The sequence below is a fragment of the Mus caroli genome, chromosome 8, assembly GCF_900094665.2.
Source record: "Mus caroli chromosome 8, CAROLI_EIJ_v1.1, whole genome shotgun sequence".
Classification (NCBI taxonomy): Eukaryota; Metazoa; Chordata; class Mammalia; order Rodentia; family Muridae; genus Mus; species Mus caroli.
Genome location: NC_034577.1, coordinates 39,670,483 through 39,690,442, shown reverse-complemented (window position 1 = coordinate 39,690,442; position 19,960 = coordinate 39,670,483). Strand labels below are relative to the sequence as shown.

Here is a 19,960-nt window from a genome sequence, read left to right as displayed (position 1 = left end):
TAATCACTATGCATAATTTATCCTAAGAGAATAATCATGAGTTTTTGGAAAGATTTTTTTCTGAAAGTCTTGGGTTTTGTTTTGTTTTGTTTTTGTCTTGTAGTTTTATTTTCAATAGAGAAGTTTGAAATAATCAAAACACTTAACAATAGAGGATTAGTATTTTAAAAATTGGTACATCTAATTGTGTATTACTAATGAGACAGAATTGGAATATTTAAATATGGCATCTTCCATGAATATTAACTTCCAGCTGAAGTATACTTGTTCAAGGGAGAAAGGGTTATTGTACATAGTACTTTTATTCATGTGTATTTATGTGTGTGTATACACATGCATGTATATGAATAGATCATAGGTCAGAACACAGTGTTGGACTCCCTTGGAGCTGCAGTTACAGGCCGTTGTAAGCTGCACGACATAGATGCTGGGAACCACATCCAGCTCTTCTGTAAGCACTGCTAATCACTGAGCCATCTCTCTACTCCTAAAAGTAGCCTTAAATTGATTTTTTAAAAAGGACCTCTGAATTCGTATGTCTTATAAAGCCTTATGAAGCCAAGAAAGCACTGAGTATGGAGAAGGTTTGCCAGATGTGGGCTGAGGGAGACAGAGAGCTCTGTGCGCTGTGCGTTTCTCATCTTCTTCAGTGAACACACGTCATTTTAGAGAAAGTAATGACTGGCTCACATTGAGAAAATGAAGTCTGTCCAGCCATTTATCAGACTCTAGAGCCATCTACCAAGATAACAGCAAGCAGAATTTCTCCCCTGCACACACTGTAGCTGCAAAATGTCATTATGATCCCCACTTCTTGAGTTTTCTTAATCACTGAGTGTTTTCCCTCTCGCTCTAAAGTTCAGACTATCAGAAACGTGATTGGAGTTGTTGTATCAGCGGGAAGGCATGCCCTGGCTTTGACTGGGATCTGGGTCAGTTCTATATACAGAAGCACCCTCAATTTATAATTGAGATGTGGAGCTTCAGCGAAGGGGTTTCTGCACATAACAGACTGTATCTGGCTTCCCGTACTGTACAGGACTGAGCTCTTTCCCAGGCTGTCCACAGTGCTCCTGGCGTGCTTTCTCTAGCCTCGTGTGGTCAGAGACCTCAGTGTATAAACCTGATCCTGTTAGACTCAGGGTTAGAGAGTCTGGGGCATCAGAACCAAATACTTTAATTAGGGAGAAGGGTGGGTACATTAAAAATCTTATCTAGCCCTAATCAGAGCACAGCCCCGGGGCTTATAATTAATTACATGCCAAGAAAAAAGGCATCCCCTTCTTCTCATAGACAGAGCCACAATATTGTCTCGGGCTCAAAATGTGCCAATCTTTAGACTTCCATGACAGGACACACAATGCCTAGACACCATTTTTATTTGTTTGTCCCTAACACTCTGAGGAAGTGGAGTCTTTAAACCAGCAGTGTAAAATAGTAAATGACCAGGTTCTGTTATCAGGCAGAAGTGAGCTAAGATTTGAGAGAAGTAAGACATGAGGGAAGGCATGAGGTATGTTACCTCTAATTCAGTAGAGCTTCCTCCTGGGACATTGGCTTCTGGGAGGACACAGAGCAAGAGCCAGGAGAAACTAGTCTAGAGAATGGCACAGAAGTTGTCCTGGCTGGGGTCTGTGTTTCTATTGTGGGCAAAGAGCAGCTGGCCTGGTGGGAGAACAGATCCTGGTCTGCTGGTAGAGGGAATGGCAGCTGGGTGTGGGTTACCTGTGAGGACATCCTGAGAGAGGAAGGGCAGGGTGAAAGTGGAGAGGGAGGGGTTCCATAGAGGTGCTCGGGTGGGTTTGGGTGAGAGAAGAGTGGACGGGTGGGCCAGTGCAGTGACCCAAGGTGAGGAGAAGTGGGGTGACAGCAGAAGGAGTGCTTTTTAAAGATGTGCAGAGGACAAATCAGAGGGGCTCGAGATGGATGCTTACTGACAGACTTGCTTTTTCAGACAGAGCAGGGTTCTCAGACAGGGTGGCACTAGTGCAGAAACAGAGACACAAGCTTAGGGATATCAGGAACAGGGCGAAGCTGAAGAGAGGAGCTGTTTAGAAAAGTTTTCACATGACTCACAGTTGTACCATTTTAATACAGCTGCCCTCCTGTCATTCCAATAGCATTGTAGCAATCAAATTCATTCACACAGTATGAAATCTGCAGTTACAAATACACATATCACCTGCATTTTAAGAATTAAGGTCTTAGCATGGTCAAAAAATAAAATAAATGGTTATCTTCCTTGTATAGAATGTAAAACCAAGTATACAAAAATGAATAAATGTATTATATATTTATTATTCTACTAATAAATAACCAAAATATTTTAAATGAAAAAAAGAATTAAGGTCTTATAGACATTTATTTGCGTGCATTTTTCAATTATAAATTCTGCTGGCTGAATGCTTTTCCTTGAGTCAGGTATATCCCCAGAGTGTCCTGAAGCAGAACCAACCATACTATGTTCATTTGTGTGTGTCTGCAGCATAGGAAAAAGAAATTTTTGTTGACAGCACTTTTGATTATTTCTGTTCTTTTTTGTATAGAACTCCCTACAATAAACACATAAACGATAGTTTAGGGATTTTGTTTTTATTTATTTATTTTTAAGCAGCTTGGGGGATCCAGTTTATTAAATCATTTCCTTACGTTTCCCTTCAGATTAGAAGCACTGTATGGGTGGACACTGAGGTTACTTCAGACATCCGGATCGTAGCATGCGGGGAGGGGTTTGTAGTCACACTCTGGAGTTGAGTGATAAGTCGGTGTGTTCCAGCAGTAAACCTAAAAGCCAGATTAAATGAAGACCATGGTTAGGGAGTGGTAGACAATTCTTAAGCTACTTCCTTAGCCATCTAGCAACTTGGAGAACAAATCACATGAGGAGCCATTTTTGTGCTTTGCTGTTATGTGCAAGTGGCAATTCCACCAGAAAGCTGTTATCTATAATGTTCCTAGGAAGACTTCAACTTGGAAAACATCCTGAATATATATAATCAGCCTAGAGATAGTTTCTATGTGTATGGAGTTCCTAAAGAGCCTTCCAGTTGGGATGACATTGGGCCATGAGACAGGTTCATGCACAGTGACTCATAATTAGTTTTTTTTTATATGTTTTGCCTGCTTCCCCCAACACCAATGTAGGAAACACCTTGAGACAGTCAGTGTGGGACTGATTTGATGGCTTAGGAATGTCACTGAAGACTTAAGCTCCACATCTCTTCTTTAGTATGTGGCTTTATGGTCCCCGAAGGATGGAAGTGCCTCATGTCCCTATGACCAATTGCATACCTGGCTTCACACAGGACTGGAATCTAGAGAGGCATAGATAAAATGTACCCGGAACTTGTCCACTGAGAACTTGCCATGGTGAACGACAGACATCAGTATTTATATTGTGTAACCAAAGAAATAGAAAAGGTGCAAATTAGTGAGGGATCTGTAAAGAGCTTTAATTTTGATGAATGTGTGTGTTTCTTTGATTTTGAAAAGCTGAAGAACATTATATGATTTTTACTCTAAAAGCCAGTCAGTGGTTTGTTGTTTGATATAAAATGGGCCTGTGAGTGTCATACATGTGCTCTGTCACTGAGCACTGTCACCAGTCTTCCTGTCTGTTTTCCATTTTGAGACAGGGTCTCACCAAACTTCCCAGACTGGCCCACTTCTCACCTTGTAGTCCAAACTAGCCTCAAATATGTGACCCTCCCAGATGCTAGGATCTGCACTGCCAGGCTTGGGCAGAGTTAGTGTTTAAAGTAAGAACTAATGCTAAATAGTGTTATTGTGGAAAAATTCTAAACAAAATTGTAAATAGAAGCTATGAAGCTTAAGACAGTTCAGTTTGGTTAAGGAAGTACCTAGTAACCACTGAGTGATTCTCAAAACTGTATTTCTAAGCTAGATGTGGTGGTGCACACCTTTAAGCCTGTCACTCAGGAGGCAGAGGCCAGTAACTCTCTGTGAGTTCAAGGTCAGCCTAGTCTACATAATAAGTTCCAGGACAGACTGGACTACATAGTGAGACCTTGTTAAACAAGAAAGAAGAAAGGAGAAACAAGAAAGAAGATGAAGAAGTAGTAGTAGAAGAAGAACAACAACAACAATAACAACAAAAAATAAAACAACTACAATGACTTTATTTCTAAACCAACAGTGCCAACAAAAAAATAATAAAAACAACAATGACTTTATTTCTAAAACCAAATTAAATATATTCAAAATAACTACAACCATAGGCTTGCACCTGTCACCTAACAAGGGAACATTCTTTATTTTCCCTGTGTGAGGTCCTCTCACTTGTACCCTGTGTTCTAAGCTAATGGCACTTGGCTCTCCCAGCATTAGAAGTGCCAGGCAGCTTCAGGAAAATATCCATGCCAGAGTTCCCCAGCAGATGTCCTACCATTAGAGTTCTGGAAGAGTCTTCTGAGAAGTAATGAAGAAACACAGCAGGACAGTGGCAGTGGGGCTGGAGGATTAGAGCCTCAGTAGGCCACCTGCACTTAAGGAAGCTTCTCCCTCTTGGGAATTCCAGCTCACACTGCAAGTGTGGCTGAAGATATATATGTTTGTGTGTGTGTGTATGTGTATATACACACATATATACATGCATACACACATACATATATATAATGTATTATATAATTAATACTATATTTTATTAATATATTATATAATATATAAAATATATGAATATCATATATCATGTATAATGAAGATATAATTATATATGATTGTATACACACACATACACACAATGGATAGAATATGCGGCTTGTCCATGTGATACAAAAGCTCCATTACAGCTACAGCCCGGATCCTAAAGATTTTAAACTTAATAACTATATGTAACTAGTATCATCTTATTAGAAAATGAAAATTTAAGAAATATAACCAATTGTCTCTAGTTACTGGGGAAGGCTGAATAGAAGAGTTTAACACAACCTTAAAAGTTGTATGTGACCTTGGACTGATTTTTTCAGTCATGGGGCAGTGGTAATGATCTCGGTCAGAATCGAGTGACTCTTCCATTAGGGCCTCAGAGATGATTAGTATGTGGTAAAGTGCCTGATCTTTTATAGGTGTTCTGGCCATTAGGATTGCTTTGGTAAATCCTGGGGCCTCATAGCCCCTGTGCTGTTTGTTTAGCAAAAACAGAGTCTAAAGGTATTGCTGAAAATAGCATTTTCTTCCTATTGAATATTTTCTCTCTCTTTTAAAATCAGGTATCAAATTGTCGTGGAAATCATCCAAGCAACTACAGTCAGCAGCTTCCCGCAGCTGAAGAGGCTCAAGGGTAAGAAACGGCTTGTTTTCTCCCAGTGTGTGTGTGTGAGAGGTCCTCAGTCTGCCCGAGTCAGTTCTTGTCAAGTGTGGAACATTGTGCTGACTTATATCTAAAAACCTTAAATCTATTAAAACGATGGTCTGATACATTGTCTCTCAACCTTCCTAATGCTGCACCCTTAAGTACAGTTCCTCATGTTGTGGTGACCCTCAAACATAAAATTATTTTTGGTACTGCTTCATATATCATTTTGCTACTGTTAATGAATATAAATATCTGATATGCTGGATGCCTGATATAGGGTCATTCAACCCTCAAAGGGATTGAGACCCACAGGTCTAATATCATTAAAGAAAGTAAAATTAATCTTATCCTGACAACTATGTGTACTTTCTTTGTATGTGTGTGTTCATGTGTGTGTGTGTATGTGTATATTCATGTTGAGGTTAGAGGACACATTTGAGCATCAGTAGGTGCTTTCTGCCTTTCAAGTCAGGGTAAGGGTAGATAGGGCTTTTACCTGTCCTGGAACTTACCAAGTATGCTGACTGGTTGGCCAGCATGGCTCCAGGACCCACCTGCCTTTGCTCTGGTAGTGATGGGATTACAAGTCCACACCACCACCCCATTGTGTGTCCAGTGATCCCAGTAGGTTAATGTTTTCTTGGTTCATGTGGTGGTCTTGTTCATCAGGTAAGTGGATTGGTAAGATTTTTCTCTTTTTATACTTGTGTTTTAGGTTTCTGAAAAGCAGATATGTGTGCTCCATCATTTTGCCTGTATGTTTATCTTCAGATGAAGTAGGTTCTCCCCGAGCTTAACCTGGGGAGGGGTGGGTTAGGAGGACGGCTTTCAGCTCCTTATAGCTTGCCTGCTGCGCCCACATTTCCCCCAGTTGTGCACTTGGAGAACATGTTCATACCTACAGCACAGAATTTGCTATACACAGGGAAACCTCATTTTCTTTTTTATTTTCAAAGATTTATTTATTAGTATAAGTTCACTGTAGCTGTCTTCAAACGCACCAGAAGAGGGTATCAGATCTCATTATGGGTGGTTGTGAGCCACCATGTGGTTGCTGGGATTTGAACTCAGTACCTTTGGAAGAGCAGTCGGTGCTCTTACCCACTGAACCATCTCACCAGCCCGGAAACCTCATTTTCATCTGGAAGAATAGACTTCTGAAAACCCCCCAGATCTGCTCAAATCCCTGCCAGGTAGCAGTGTGCTAAAAGAACAAGAAGCTTGGCTTGCAGACTTGGACTTGTTCCCTCCAGTCACTCACAGAATGTAGGAGTGCTGTGTAAAGGAAGCAGGAAAGTGCAGATGAGGAAGTGCACAGGTTCCTGACCTCAGCCCCTAAGGAAGACCACTCATCCATAGTGAAAGTTTTGCTGAGTACCCCTCGGTGATAACAGTTCAGAAGGGAAGCAAGTCTCTCACCGAGCTGGGAAGTCAAACACTAAAAAGCTGCAAATATCCGAAGAGGGGGTACGTGCTTTGGAGAGCAGTGTGTCTGTGTGGAGGATGAGTCACGTGGTAGGAGATCTAGCTAGAGCAGAGGCTGGTTTTATCTTCAGCAGTAGCACGAAAGGCCTCGGTCAACTGTGGGCATTGGCCAGGGACTTGAGAGTGCCCTCTGAACAGAGGACATGAAGCTCGGAGGTCTGTTTGAGGAAGCTGCTGTTGATGGAAAGAGACAGGCTGCAGGGAAACAGCCAGGCATGAGCTTACAAAGGGCTTTGCTGTGCTGGATGGAGAGACTTGGCCTTTACTCTGAACGAGGAGGAAGTCTTGCCTTTAAAACCTGTGATGACGGAACTTGTAAGGAGATTGGTTGTGTTCCGTATTCTCATTGTTCCGTCAGGGAAGGTGCTCCACTCCCAGACAGCTTGACAGATGTGGCTTGAGATGCAGGAAAGTGAGGGCACATAGAAAACATTCCACATTATGCCAGCTGTACCTGAATTTATAGTTTAAATAACCATTCAGTTGTATATAATGAAAATAAATGGGGGAAATATATCATGTATGAATTATGATTCAATAATACTGTGTTAGAAATAGAGTGGGTGTAGCCTGAAGCTTCGCAGTGAAGCTGTCTTAAGCAGGGCTGGCCTGTTCCATAGAGGATACTAAGGGAAGTCAGAAGTCCCAGTCCTTGTCCAGCGACTAAGCACTAAGCATGTAGGAGTGGCTAGCAGGGCCATGTCTCACGACAGCTCTTGGTTCAAGGGTTTCTCCTTTAAGTTTTGGTCTCTGTTCTGACTTCATCCACCTGCTTTGTCCAGCTTGGCTTTTAAGCAGAGGCTCTTTTTGAACCTGAAGGCTCTATGTTTCAGCTTACTCAGAACTGGCTTGATTATATTGAGGTGAGAGTTCAGCAATTGATCTCCCAAGCCGGGGGAGCTCCATGGCACACATGGGAGTTGGAGCAGGAGTCCACTGAAGGCAGGCAGAGCCCTGGAGCCTTAAAGGCTAGTGAGACCCTTCCAGCCCTTCAGTAGGGATGAGTGCCTAGATGTAAGAGTATATCAGCAGGGCCTTAGAGGAGAGTCCTGTGAATAGAAGTCATGCTTGGCTTATGAGTATGAAAATTACGTTGTGTGTGATGAGAAAGGCAGCATTATAGCAAACTTAGACTAGTGAACACTTTGGTTCTGGATTATTTTACTTGCCAAACTTTCTTGCCCCAGACTTTGTTCACTCAAGTAATGGGCACATACATGCTGTTTGGATATGCTTCCCCACTGCTTACCTTAAGCACTTGTTGGTCTTAGAACTGGAGGAGGTTGGCGAGCTCTGGCCAAGTTCCAGGAACTGTCTCCAGTATTCATACTCTTTGCCTGTCGGGTAGTATCAGACATTGTTGACTGCTTGTGCAATTCTCTTCAGAGGCCATGGCGGTGTATAAATCTGTACAGGTCTTGTGATATCACTCAAACTATTTCAAACGCTCTGTTGTTTTCTCCTTGTCTGACATAAATGTCCAATCTGCCTCCTGCCTTAGGACCCCACTGCACTCCAGCCACTGGACTTCCTTGCCCAAGCTCATCTTGTCCTATCTAAACTTATTCACACTCCTTCTTTTTCATCTGCTGCTGTCTTACTTTATCACTCTGCCTTCAAAGCTGTTGTACTTAATATCTAATCTCTTCTCTGAGCCCAGTGCGATTTCCTAGATTCTGGGTAGTTAGGAAAGCCCTTGAGATCTGTGATGCTTGAGATCAGCAGAGAATGCCTAGGGACCACTAGAAATGGGTCTTCCTTTACTCAGCAGACATGTCTGTTGTATGTTAGGTACAGCCATGCAACGGGTAAAACTGACCCTGAACTAAAGGAGGTCATAGTCTACTGATAAATGTGCAATACTTACACCTTCCCCAATGTGTGGAATCGTCAACCTGGAGTAGAGGTTAAAAAATAATGTCCCTAAAGAGTAGCACTGCATGGAGTCATAGAGGTTGAGCACTGTCAGTCCCATTGGTCATATAAGGTCATATGGGTCAGTGGCTGCACATGGACAAAGGCAGTAGTGAGATGGCCTTAGTGTTTAGTCTGTGTTAATGAACGCTGTGTGGTACTTGGCGTGCAGTGGAGAGGCAAGGCTCGATAGGTAGACAAGCTTAATCCTGTAGAGCCACAGTTTCAAATGACAGTCTGTAGCCCACATTCACTTGGAGGACTTTGTGATACTCAGGTATCCTCCTCCAGAATTCCTGGCCCTGCAGACCTGTTTGAGTCCCAGGAGGCAGCACGCTCCTGTGTCTCTCAGTTGCTGTCACTGCTGCTGCTACCTATAAGGACCCTATACCTTAGAAGCGTCGCTGTATTTAGAACAGAGGAATCTGCACATTCGGGTCTGCAGCTTAATGCCCAGCCTTAGCTTTCTATTTATGTTTAGCAATATCAGCCAAAGTACTGAAGAACTTTTTTTTTTTAGACTCCGAGGCCCAAATGTCAGTGTTCTTTCTATTAGAGATGGGACACTTGGAGAAATATGCCCAGCATTGTCAGCTGCTATTAGTAATTTTCCCTCTGCTGTTCTGAATCCTGAAATGTTTATAATTGCTTTGGAAATGTATCATGTGCACATTGGAACACTAAACAGAAGGAAGCTCTCCCGGCTTCAGTACATGAGGCTCTCAGGGGAGGAAATGGCAGCTTCAGGCATCTTAGGATGAGGCTGCACCAGGTCCGTGGGCTCTGTTGCCTCCACTGTGCAGTATGTGGCCTTGCTGTTGACCTGCTGTGGTTTCTACGTCTTCCTTAAGTATACTCTCCACTGCAGTGGAGTGACACTTGAGACTCTGACATCTTAGGTGGTAGGTTTGATAAGGTAACCCTGTTTGCTCTTTATTCAAAAAGAACATAGCTTCAAGTTGAAGAGGAAGGCAAATATTTTTTGAGTTCTTAGAAGCTTTAATTTTTAGAGTTTGTGACAATTAGATGCTGGGAAACACTGTCAGCTTTGTACTAGGAAGTCATCTTGAACCTCAGGCTAAATCCTAAGTCAATATGTTCATGTAACATATTGACTAACAAGAGGTGTTGCTAATGGTCTGGTTTCTCTCTGTGTGTATGTCTCTGTATCCCTCCCCCCCCTGTATGTGTGTGTGTGTGTATTTAGAAGTGAACATTTTATGAAATATTAGTGTTTACAAGTATATGTTTATTGAGGAACACCCACAAAACATCTGCCTTGTACTAATTTGACTAGTTTGAAGCAAGCTACATTAGCTTTATCTTCTCACAAAGAGGAAATTCCAAAATATTTTTCCTCTTTTTGAAAATGTGTGCATTAGTGCTGCTTTGTGAGTGGATGTGGATGTATGCCTATGTTGACATGTATGGGCACCGTAGACCTGGGCTCTGCCTGTGACTGTGGGTTCTAGGAAGCTCTTCACTCTACAGTACGTGTGTTTTACAATACTATTTCGTGTTACACATAGTAACTAAATGGGGCTCAAAGGAAGTCGGGATTATACTGGGGAGCAGACGGTCTCCAGGGAAGATGTGCAGAAGCCTTACTTAGACTGCATTTTGAGAGAAATCAAACATAAACCCTAACCAAATGCATTATTAATCATTTCCAGAGCGTGGTGTAACTCCTAAAGTACAGTTGCCAGACCCAGGGTTACTTCTGGGTTTTGAATTCAGTGGTAGCTTTGTCCTAGACTCCTCAAGTACTTCTTGCATTGGTGAGTGCCGTGTGTCAAGTGTGGTTGAAAGGCCAGTTTCAGTGTGGCTAACGTTCTGATGGACACTGGTGTGTTCTCTAGAGAAACAGGGATCCACACTATAGTCCTCATGCCTTCACCACTGAGCCACCCTCCCCAGTGTTGTCTGACTGTACCCTGCCTGTACAGACAGTGTCTCCAGCACTTACAGTCGTACCCGGAAGATCCCTAAAACAGATTTATGGGCAATGCCCAGGTATAGACAGATAGGACAGGGCTAAGGAGGAGGCTCAGTAGTTAAAGTACTTGCTGCACAAACAAAGGTTGGCATTTGGATCCTAAGAATCCATGTACATGCCAGGCTGGTGTGGTGGTCCCCTGTAATCCCATCCCTGGAATTGAAAACTGGGGATCCCCAGAGCAAGCTGGCTTGAAACACTGCCTCAAAGAGTAACATAGAAGAGTAACCCTGGACAATTCCTGACATCCACACACACGTGTGTGTGCAAACGTGTGCACACACACATGCACATGGAAAGAAGAAAATAATACATATTAACAAGCCCTCAGCCACATTCTGCCTGCTCTAGTTATCTTTTCCTGCATGATATTCTGACTTGAGGTTTCTATCGCTGTGGTGTGATAATACCACGACCAAAATATCTTGGGGAAGAAAGGATTTATTTTAGCTTACATTTGTGGTCCAGCATGAAGGGTAGGAACCAGGAAACAGGAACTGAAGCTGGGACCGGGGAGGAGTACTGCTCACTGGCTTACTCCTCAAGGCTTACATAGCCTGCTTCCTTATAGAACCAGAACCAATAGCCTAGGGGTGCTACCTTCCACAGGGAGCTGTGCCCTCCCACATCAATCAAGAAAATGCAACACAGACTTTTCTACAGGGCAGTTGAATGAGACCATATTCTCAATTGAGGTTTCCACTTTCAAAATGACTATAATTTGTGTCAAGTTGATATAAAACTTGAGCACACACACATATGCATCCCAAGTTGTCCAAAGTTGTCCAATGGCTCTTTCTCTTGCTTGTGAGCCTGTACTGGGGCAGGCTTTGGGAGGAATTCCTCTCCTGCTTAGTGTGGTTTCATTTCTAATTCACATTCAAGATGATGGACTCATGAGGTACCAAGTTGGTACTGAATGTGTGCCAAAGTCTCAATCAAGCCAAGATCTGTGAAAGTCCAGGCTCCCACTCCCTGGTAGATGTTTCCATGGAGTGATTATTAGACCCCAAAGGATGGATGCCTTGGGGCCGGTGGATGGCATGAACAGTGTCACAAAACTCCAGGTAAGCAGCCTTTAGTTATCTAGATTTGGAAGTCAGAGTCACTTTAACCATGATTGTGAGCCTATTCTATTCAAAGAAGAGAAAACACATGTCCTGTTTTCCATAGGGAAATTGCTAGGAATGCCATTGCAAAAGGAGTATGTGAGGTGGAAAATAATGGGGCCACGATTGGCAAATATCCAAAATTGAATTTGTAATCTGCCACAAATCCAGTCTTTCTCTAATGTTCTTGATCTAGTAACCCACCCCACTGTCTCCATTTGTGATTATAGCAAAGTCATGAAAGCCATACTTAATGCCTCCTCTATTGTTCTAAATCCCAGATAATTTGCCCTTTAGTATCTGTGTTGTCTCCTGGCTCTGAAACCCTCAGATCCTTAAGTCCTCTGTACTATTGCCATGAAGGTACTTCAGGCCACCATTCCCACCCCGCTCAGCCCTGCCCTGACCGTCTTCAGTGAGCTTTCCTTCAAGCCAGCAGTCTTTGACTGGCTGATCCTTTTTGTTGTTGTTTAATATACTTACTATGTAATCTGATAACATTAAACTCATTCATGGCATGTATTCTGGCTAATTTATTCCAGCCTGACATAGGTAGAGTGATTTTGGAAGAGGAGACCTCAGCTGATATAATACCCTGACCAGATCGGCCTGAGGGCAAAACTGTGGTGCATTTTCTTAACTGATGACTGATATGGGAGGGTCCAGCTCATTATAGGCAGTACCACCTGAGCACTGGTGGTCCTGAGTGCTACAGGAAAGCAGCCTGTTTAAGCCAGTAAACAGCACCCCTCCGTGTCCTCAGCTTCAGTTTCTGCCCTGATTGACTGTGACCTGAGAGTTGTGAGTGCCATAAACCCTTTCTGCCCCAAGTTGCTTGTGGTGTTTTACCACAGCAATAGGGAACCCTAATTGCCTACAGGCCGTGGGGGATCACTATGACAGACCGGCCTGCGGGCTCTTTTGAGGATTGTGGAAGGACTTGTACATCTTCCGGCTAGAAAAGCCACTGAGTGCCTAGAGCTTGATGGGCTGTGAGGACTTGGAGGACAGTGCTGAGAGTGGTGTGACGATGATGGAGACCTGGGTGGGGAAGGCCCACAGAGAAGAGGGGACACTGTTGGAGCTGTCTGGTATTTTGAATCAAGAACCACTTAAAGTAGAACTTTTGCTTTTCTGAGACAATATTAGTAAACTGGGGCAGAAGAATCAATTGTGATTAAGAAGAGGCCAGTTCAGAGGATGGAGGCTGCCTCTTACACTTGCTAGCAGCCAAACTTGGTAATGTGTAAAAGTTTCCTAAGTGGAACTGGTTCCAAAGGCACAAAGGGGTCATAGAGAACAGGGGTCTTTGATAGAGACCCCTTCCACATCTTGGCACTGTGTGGCTAGGCTAGAGTCCCTGAAGAGGGGGGGGGGTGGCTAGGAGAGGTCATTGGTGAAGGTGCAGTCTTAGTTGCAGTAGAAAGCCCAGAACTGAAAGGATCATGAAGGAAAGTTGAGGCTTGGCACTATGGGCAAGATCAGAGTCCCTGAAGAGAACTCTAGGAGAGGATATTAGTGAAAGGGTGGCCCAGATATAGCAGGAGACCCCAGCAGTTTGGAGCTGCCAGTATCCACAGGATGACCACCAAGACAGTAGCAGCCATGGTGTGGAGCTGGCCTGTGCCTAGATGACAAGCTGTGTATGGTGTAGATGGCAGGCGGAGAGGTGAGCTAGCTGCCTGCCTTTAGAGTTGAGAGGAGTGTGAGTGGGTCAGTCACTGAATTCATTCTCTCTCTCTCTCTCTCTCTCTCTCTCTCTCTCTCTCTCTCTCTCTCAAATCTGTTCTTTGAGACAGGGTTTCTCTGTGTAGCCTTGGCTATCCTTGAAGACCAGGCTGATCTCAAACTCAGAGATCCACTTCCCTGTTTCTGAGTGCTGGGATTAAAGGCATGTGTCGGCAAGCACTGGGCGCTTTATACTGTGAATTGTGGTTTTGCTTGGATGCAGTGATCCTGTGCCTCTTTTCTTCCCTCCTAGAGTAAGAAAGTATTTAATTTATTTTTGATTTTACAGGAACACAGTTGAGAGACTTTGAGCTGTTTTAAAACAGTTTTATCATTTTATAGAGAAACTGGATATTTTATAGAAACATTACAATTTTAGGGAGATTGTAGATTTTTTAGAGAATTTTGAATATTTTAAATAGATGTTGGGCTTTATACATATTTGAACTTATAAAGGCTGAAATTTTAAAGTTTTTAGTAATTTTTATATTGTGATAATAATATTATCATATTATTCATGATATCATGAATTATGAATTCATGATATCATGATAATAATATTCATGTTATTCAATGGTTTGAGGATGTTATGGCTTAACAATGACTTGGAAGTATAAGATGAAATAAAGCCTTTTGTCCTCAAACTGCTTTTTATCCAGGTATTTAATCACAGCAGAAGAAACCCTAAGACAGCAAACTTCTTATTTTTTTCTTTATTTGTCATTTTATCTATTTACATTTCAAATGTTATCCCTCTTCCCAGTTTACCCTCCACAAACCCCCTATCCCCTCCTCCCTCCCCCTGCCTCCATGAGGGTGCTCCCCTACCCACCCACCTACTCCTGCCTCAGTGGCCTAGTGTTCCCCTATCCTGGGTCATCAAGCCTCCACAGGACCAAGGGGCTCCCTTCCCAGTGATGCCAGATAAGGCAGTCCTCTGCTACTTACCCAGCTAGAGCCATAGGTTCCTCCATTTGTACTCCTTGGTTGGTGGCTTAGTCCCTGGGAGCTCTAGGGGAAGGGGGTCTGTCTTTGATTCTTTTCCTTGTTAGACTCTAAAATGTTCCATGAAGTAAAACAACTGGTCTTGAATCTCAAAAGTCAAGCCAGTGCCTGACAGATACACAATGAATACTCAACACATGCCTATAATAATACATGCCTATAATAAAGATGCATGAATATCATATACATATATTACATATTCATATGTTCACAAATCAGTTCCTGAATGTGTGTGTGTGTATGTGTGTGTGTGTATGTATGTATGTGTGTGTGTGTGTGTGTGTGTGTATATATATATATATGGAGAGAGAGAGAGAGGTTTTTACACTTGAGTAAGATTTATAAATGGTTGGATTTTGTAAACCTGTACATGTTTCTGATGAATTCTCGTCTGTTGTTTCTGTGGTGTGGAGGTGCAGGGCTTTAATCACAATATTCATGAGGCAGGTGGATATCTGTGCCAGTGTGGTCTTCAAAGCAAGTTTCAGGCCAGCCAGGGCTACATAGTGAAAACCTAACTCAAAACTAAAATTAAGTTCAAATAAACTAAAAGGCAGCACATCAGACACTGGCCTGGCTGGGACTGTTATGTTTCTCGTTTCCTGACTGACTACTATTCCTCTTATTCAAGGTAAGGAATCAGCTGCCATGAAAACTGATCTCTTGAGGGCCAGGAACATGAAAAGGTACATTAACCAGCTGACTGTGGCAAAGAAGCAGTGTGAGAAGAGAATCCGAATCCTGGGAGGTCCTGCCTATGACCAGCAAGAGGATGGAGCCTCAGATGAAGGGGAAGGGCCTCAGAGCCAAAAGGTAGACCCTGCAGCTTTTTGTTTGGACATAACAGTTATTATAAACACAGTGTGAGCACAAGCATGTTATTGAACCACTCTGGCATTTGAGACATGTCCCATTGCTACAGACTCACGCTGTTGGCTTCATGAGTGAAAAGCCATGTGACTGCATGTGCTTGAATTGTGTAAATGGCAGTTGATGCTAGGCAGGTGTGTGTGTATATGTGTGCACATGCCTGTTTTGCCTGTTTCCACCTCTTCTCTCCACTCACCCCCACTTCAAGAGAAACATTCTGTTTATAGATATAAATATTCTCCATCAACATCATCCGTTATCAACCAGGTCAAAATTACCCCCTAACTTAGCTATGAACGGTTTTCTCAATTTTTAAACAATGAAGTAACAGATTTAGTGTCTTGCCTGAAGCCATGTAGATAGGATGAGCAGAACTTAGATAGGACCCGGGTGTGCTTGACGTGTCTTAGTCAGGGTTTCTATTCCTGCACAAACATCATGACCAAGAAGCAAGTTGGGGAGGAAAGGGTTTATTCAGCTTACAATTCCACACTGCTGTTCATCACCAAAGGAAGTCAGGACTGGAACTCAGACAGGTCAGGGAGCAGGAGCTGATGCAGATGCCATGGAGGCATGTTCTTTACTGGCTTGCTTCCCCTGGCTTGCTCAGCCTGCTCTCTTATAGAACCCAAGACTGCCAGCCCAGAGATGGTCCCACCCATAAGGGGCCTTTTCCCCTTGATCACTAATTGAGAAAATACCCCACAGCTGGATCTCATGGAGGCACTTCCCCAACTGAAGCTCCTTTCTCTGAGATAACCCCAACCTGTGTCAAGTTGACACATAAAACCAGCCAGTACAACGTAGAAACCCCAGTGCTTTCTGACAAAACATGGCAGTGCCAGCTTTTATACCACAGCATCTCAGACTATCTGCGGCTGGTGAGTAAAGCCAGCAGAGCACAGGGACCCTTTCTAGCCCCATTTTAGCAGCCATTCTAAGGGCAAAGGCCCTGCTTGTCTTCTAAGACCTGGAACAAGTTCAGATGGAGGAAACTGTTGCAGTGTGTCCCAAGGGCTTGAGGTGCAGGACTTCACAGCAAATGCCAAATCCTTCTTTTGTCAGATACTGGCCACAAAGACCCTGGCAGCAGCTTCTACCTTTTCCTTCCTCTGATGTCCAGAGTCCCTAGCCATGTCTGTCTAATCAGGTTCATGCCTGTACACCCCTGCCTCCCTCTTCTAGGATGAGCTTTTGCCTCTCTCTCTTCCAGACCTAGGGAGGTTGGCATCACATCAGGCCAGAGTTCTGTGGCATCTTACACCGGTGGCACTACTGCAGCTCACAGAACCCCTGTTTGATAGTGAGATGCCCGAATGATAGTCTGTTTGCCGTTACCAGGTGTGTTGTCTGGCATTCTGTTTTATCATGCAAAGTGAAAGCTCTAGGTGAGGGTTGGAGAGGGTGCACTTAGAGGGTGGATTTTTCCCTTCTGCCCTCAGTTTTTGTTCTAATGCCTACCAAGATGTACCACAGAGGAGGACTTTATCTGTGTCCTTTCATTATTTCAGTTCATTGATTCATTGGTTCATTCATTCATTCATTCATTCAGTAGATGCTAATGGGTTGCTCACTGTGTCTTAGTTATTGCACTAGAATAAGGAATAGGATAAAGTGCATATTTTCAAAGAATCTCATTTTACTATAAAATATGAATGTAAGCAACTTATGTGTACCTAAGAGAGGAACCTGATGGCTCTCTAGTGTTATAGGTTATAGTCCAGCAAAATCATGGGAATGCGATTTCTGTGCAAGTTGCCTTATGGTGACTACAAGAAGACAGTCCAAAGCTTGCCACATTTTAAATTCATTCTTTCTAAGTGAACGGGGCATATAATCTTTGCAAGACCAAGGGCCTGTCCTCCCAATGATGGCCGATTAGGCCATCTTCTGCTACCTACGCAGCTAATACTACATAGGTAATTGGGAATACTGTAGATTCCCAGTGGTGGTTGGTTCTTCTGCATTTACGACTGGTTTGATTTGATTTTTATCTTCATCAGTGGATAGAACTGTTTTTTATAACCTAATTCCAATCTGGTCAAGAAGAACTACCACAAAATTTACTTCAAAATATTCACTTCTAAATTAGATGAGCCAGGCAGTTAAAAGAAGATTGCCTATGTGTAAAAGGCTAGGGATTTTCTGTTGCTTGTAAGACATGGACTGTAAAGGAAGAGTTGGGTTGAAAAGTAAGAGAGAAAAGGACATGCCCTGTGAACACTAGAGAAAAGAAAAGTGAGATAAAACAGATTTCAGAACAAAGACTATGACTAGAGATAAAGAACATTATGATAAAGGAATCAAGCCACAGAGAAAACATGAAATCCTAATATGTGTGTAGTCAATAAGAGAACTTCTTTGACACAGGAAGTTTTGACATATTGACATAAAGCAAAAACCATCCAGCGAGTGGGAAGGTGTTGAGTTGATGTTGTGGGTACTAATCCGCAGTTCTACGTAACTGTTACAGCAGGTCCATAGAACCTGGGCAAGACCACAGACGACCTGTGCATCGCCAACACCAACTGGGACCAATAGACATTTCTAGGAAAGTCGCTCAAAACAGCAGAGTGTGTGCTTTTCTCTCCTTCATACACTAGGCAACCACTAAGAAAAATTATATTGCTGAATGATAAAATTATTCTCCCTGAATCTAAAAGCATTAATACAGAGAATATTATCTGACCACAGTAGAATTAAAATTAGAAATGAATACTAGAAAAAGACCTAGAAAATTCCCAGATGTTTGGAAATAGAAATAACATATTTAAGGCTTCAGTCAAAAAGGAAATCATAAAGAAAATTAATAACTATTAAGTGCACCAAGAACACAGTGTGTTAGAATCTGTGGAACTGCTAAGCCAACACTTAGGACAAACACACGCAGTAGTGTCTATATGTGAAAGATCAGAAGTTAGTGGAGTAAGGGCCCAGCCACTTCAGCAGGTAAGACTTAAAAGAACTGGAGTGCAACAAAGAGAACCAATGGGACTTGTGTAGGAGTGAGTTATGGAGTGTCTTACATGCTGTGTGTGAAAGAAAGCATCTCAGAAAATACTGATGTAGACAAAGTATGGGGCACACAGAAAAGGAGAGAGAAAGCCTTAGGCAAAGGACAGTAGGAGCTGGGGACATGACAAGGACAGTAGGAGCTGGGGACATGGCCCGGTCAGTTAAAGACTTCACACACACACACACACACACACACAAATGAGAACCCAAGCTTGAATCCCTGATGCTCACACACATGAAAAGCTGGGCTCATAGTAGCATCTTCCATGATCACAGCACTAGGGGAAGGGGCCAGACGGACTGCAGAGTGCTGGTCGGCTAGTCTAGCCATGTAGCCGAGTTCCAGGGTCAGAAACAGACCCTATTTGAAAAAATGTGAGGGTGACCAAGGAAGACACCGTGACACCATCATCCATCTCTGGTCTGCACAGGCATGAACAGCTAGCTGCACACACATGTACATGTACACACACACACATATACAGGGCAGGTAGACACCTAAGAGTGGATGACAATATCTCAAAGGAAAATGCCTTGAATACAGTTTTAAATGAATGTATATATCAGTTTAAATGAAGTAGATTAGATCTTTAAAATTCACAAAATATTAAAAGTGAGCAAGAAGAAAAAATCTGAATAGCCTTAGATATGTTAAAGAAAATTAATTCAGAATTTAAAATCCTTTCCCAAAGAAAATTCTAGGCCTAGATCATTTCCTTGGTGAATTCTATGAAACCTTTAAAGAGGTGTGTGTGTGTGTGTGTGTGTGTGTGTGTGTGTGTGTGTGTACGTACACTCTACCATTGAGCACCAGTACCTAACCCATCTGATACCAGTTCTAACAGAACTCCTAACACATGGCTAATGCTTTTCTCCATACTTACTTACCTAGAAAGCGGCCTCTGGAGTTTAGTTTAGCACACCAATTATCTTTTTTTTATATACCAATATCTGTTTTCTCAAAAACTCAATATTTTCATGTCCTGCTAAGTGTTTGTTACTTGCTGTGATTCGTGACAGCTGTTGTGAATCTCCATGGAGAAGGGGCAGCCTCCTTATTCTGCAGATCCAAAGGAACTGAGGCCTAGTGATAGAAGCTTGCTGGATTGAAAGTTTTTATTGCCACGTGAAAACAAAGAAATCTTTGTCTTGTTCTGATCAAGGGCCTAGCTTCACTCCTCTGCCCTGCTCTCAACACACACATGATCCCCAATGGAAAGATTGTAGAGTTAGAAAAAATAAAGGGGGAGGAAAACACTAAAATATAGGAGGCTTACTCATCAATGCCAGTAGTGCCTCACTGTTTCCTCGGGGCAGCTTGCACATCAGTTCATTTGATCCAAGGATAAACCAAAGCGAAGAGCACTGAATGGAGTCTAGGACTCTAAACTGGATATATAAAATTGGTTCTGTGGTTCACTCTATAGTGAATATATAGAAAATAGTTCCGTGGTTCACTCTATACTGAATATATAGAAAGTGGTTCCGTGGTTCACTCTATAGTGAATATATAGAAAGTGGTTC

The 19,960-nt window shown here is 42.7% G+C and overlaps 1 protein-coding gene across 1 annotated transcript in view; it reads left to right on the top strand.

Annotated features, from left to right (window-relative positions):
• The window catches only part of Snx25 (sorting nexin 25), a 116,837-nt gene that overhangs the window by 68,317 nt on the left and 28,560 nt on the right, over positions 1–19,960 (top strand). The window contains exons 6-7 of the mRNA XM_021169438.2: positions 5,229–5,299; positions 15,183–15,364. Coding sequence (XP_021025097.2) covers positions 5,229–5,299; positions 15,183–15,364 — 253 coding nt within the window. The remainder of the gene's footprint in view (positions 1–5,228; positions 5,300–15,182; positions 15,365–19,960) is intronic.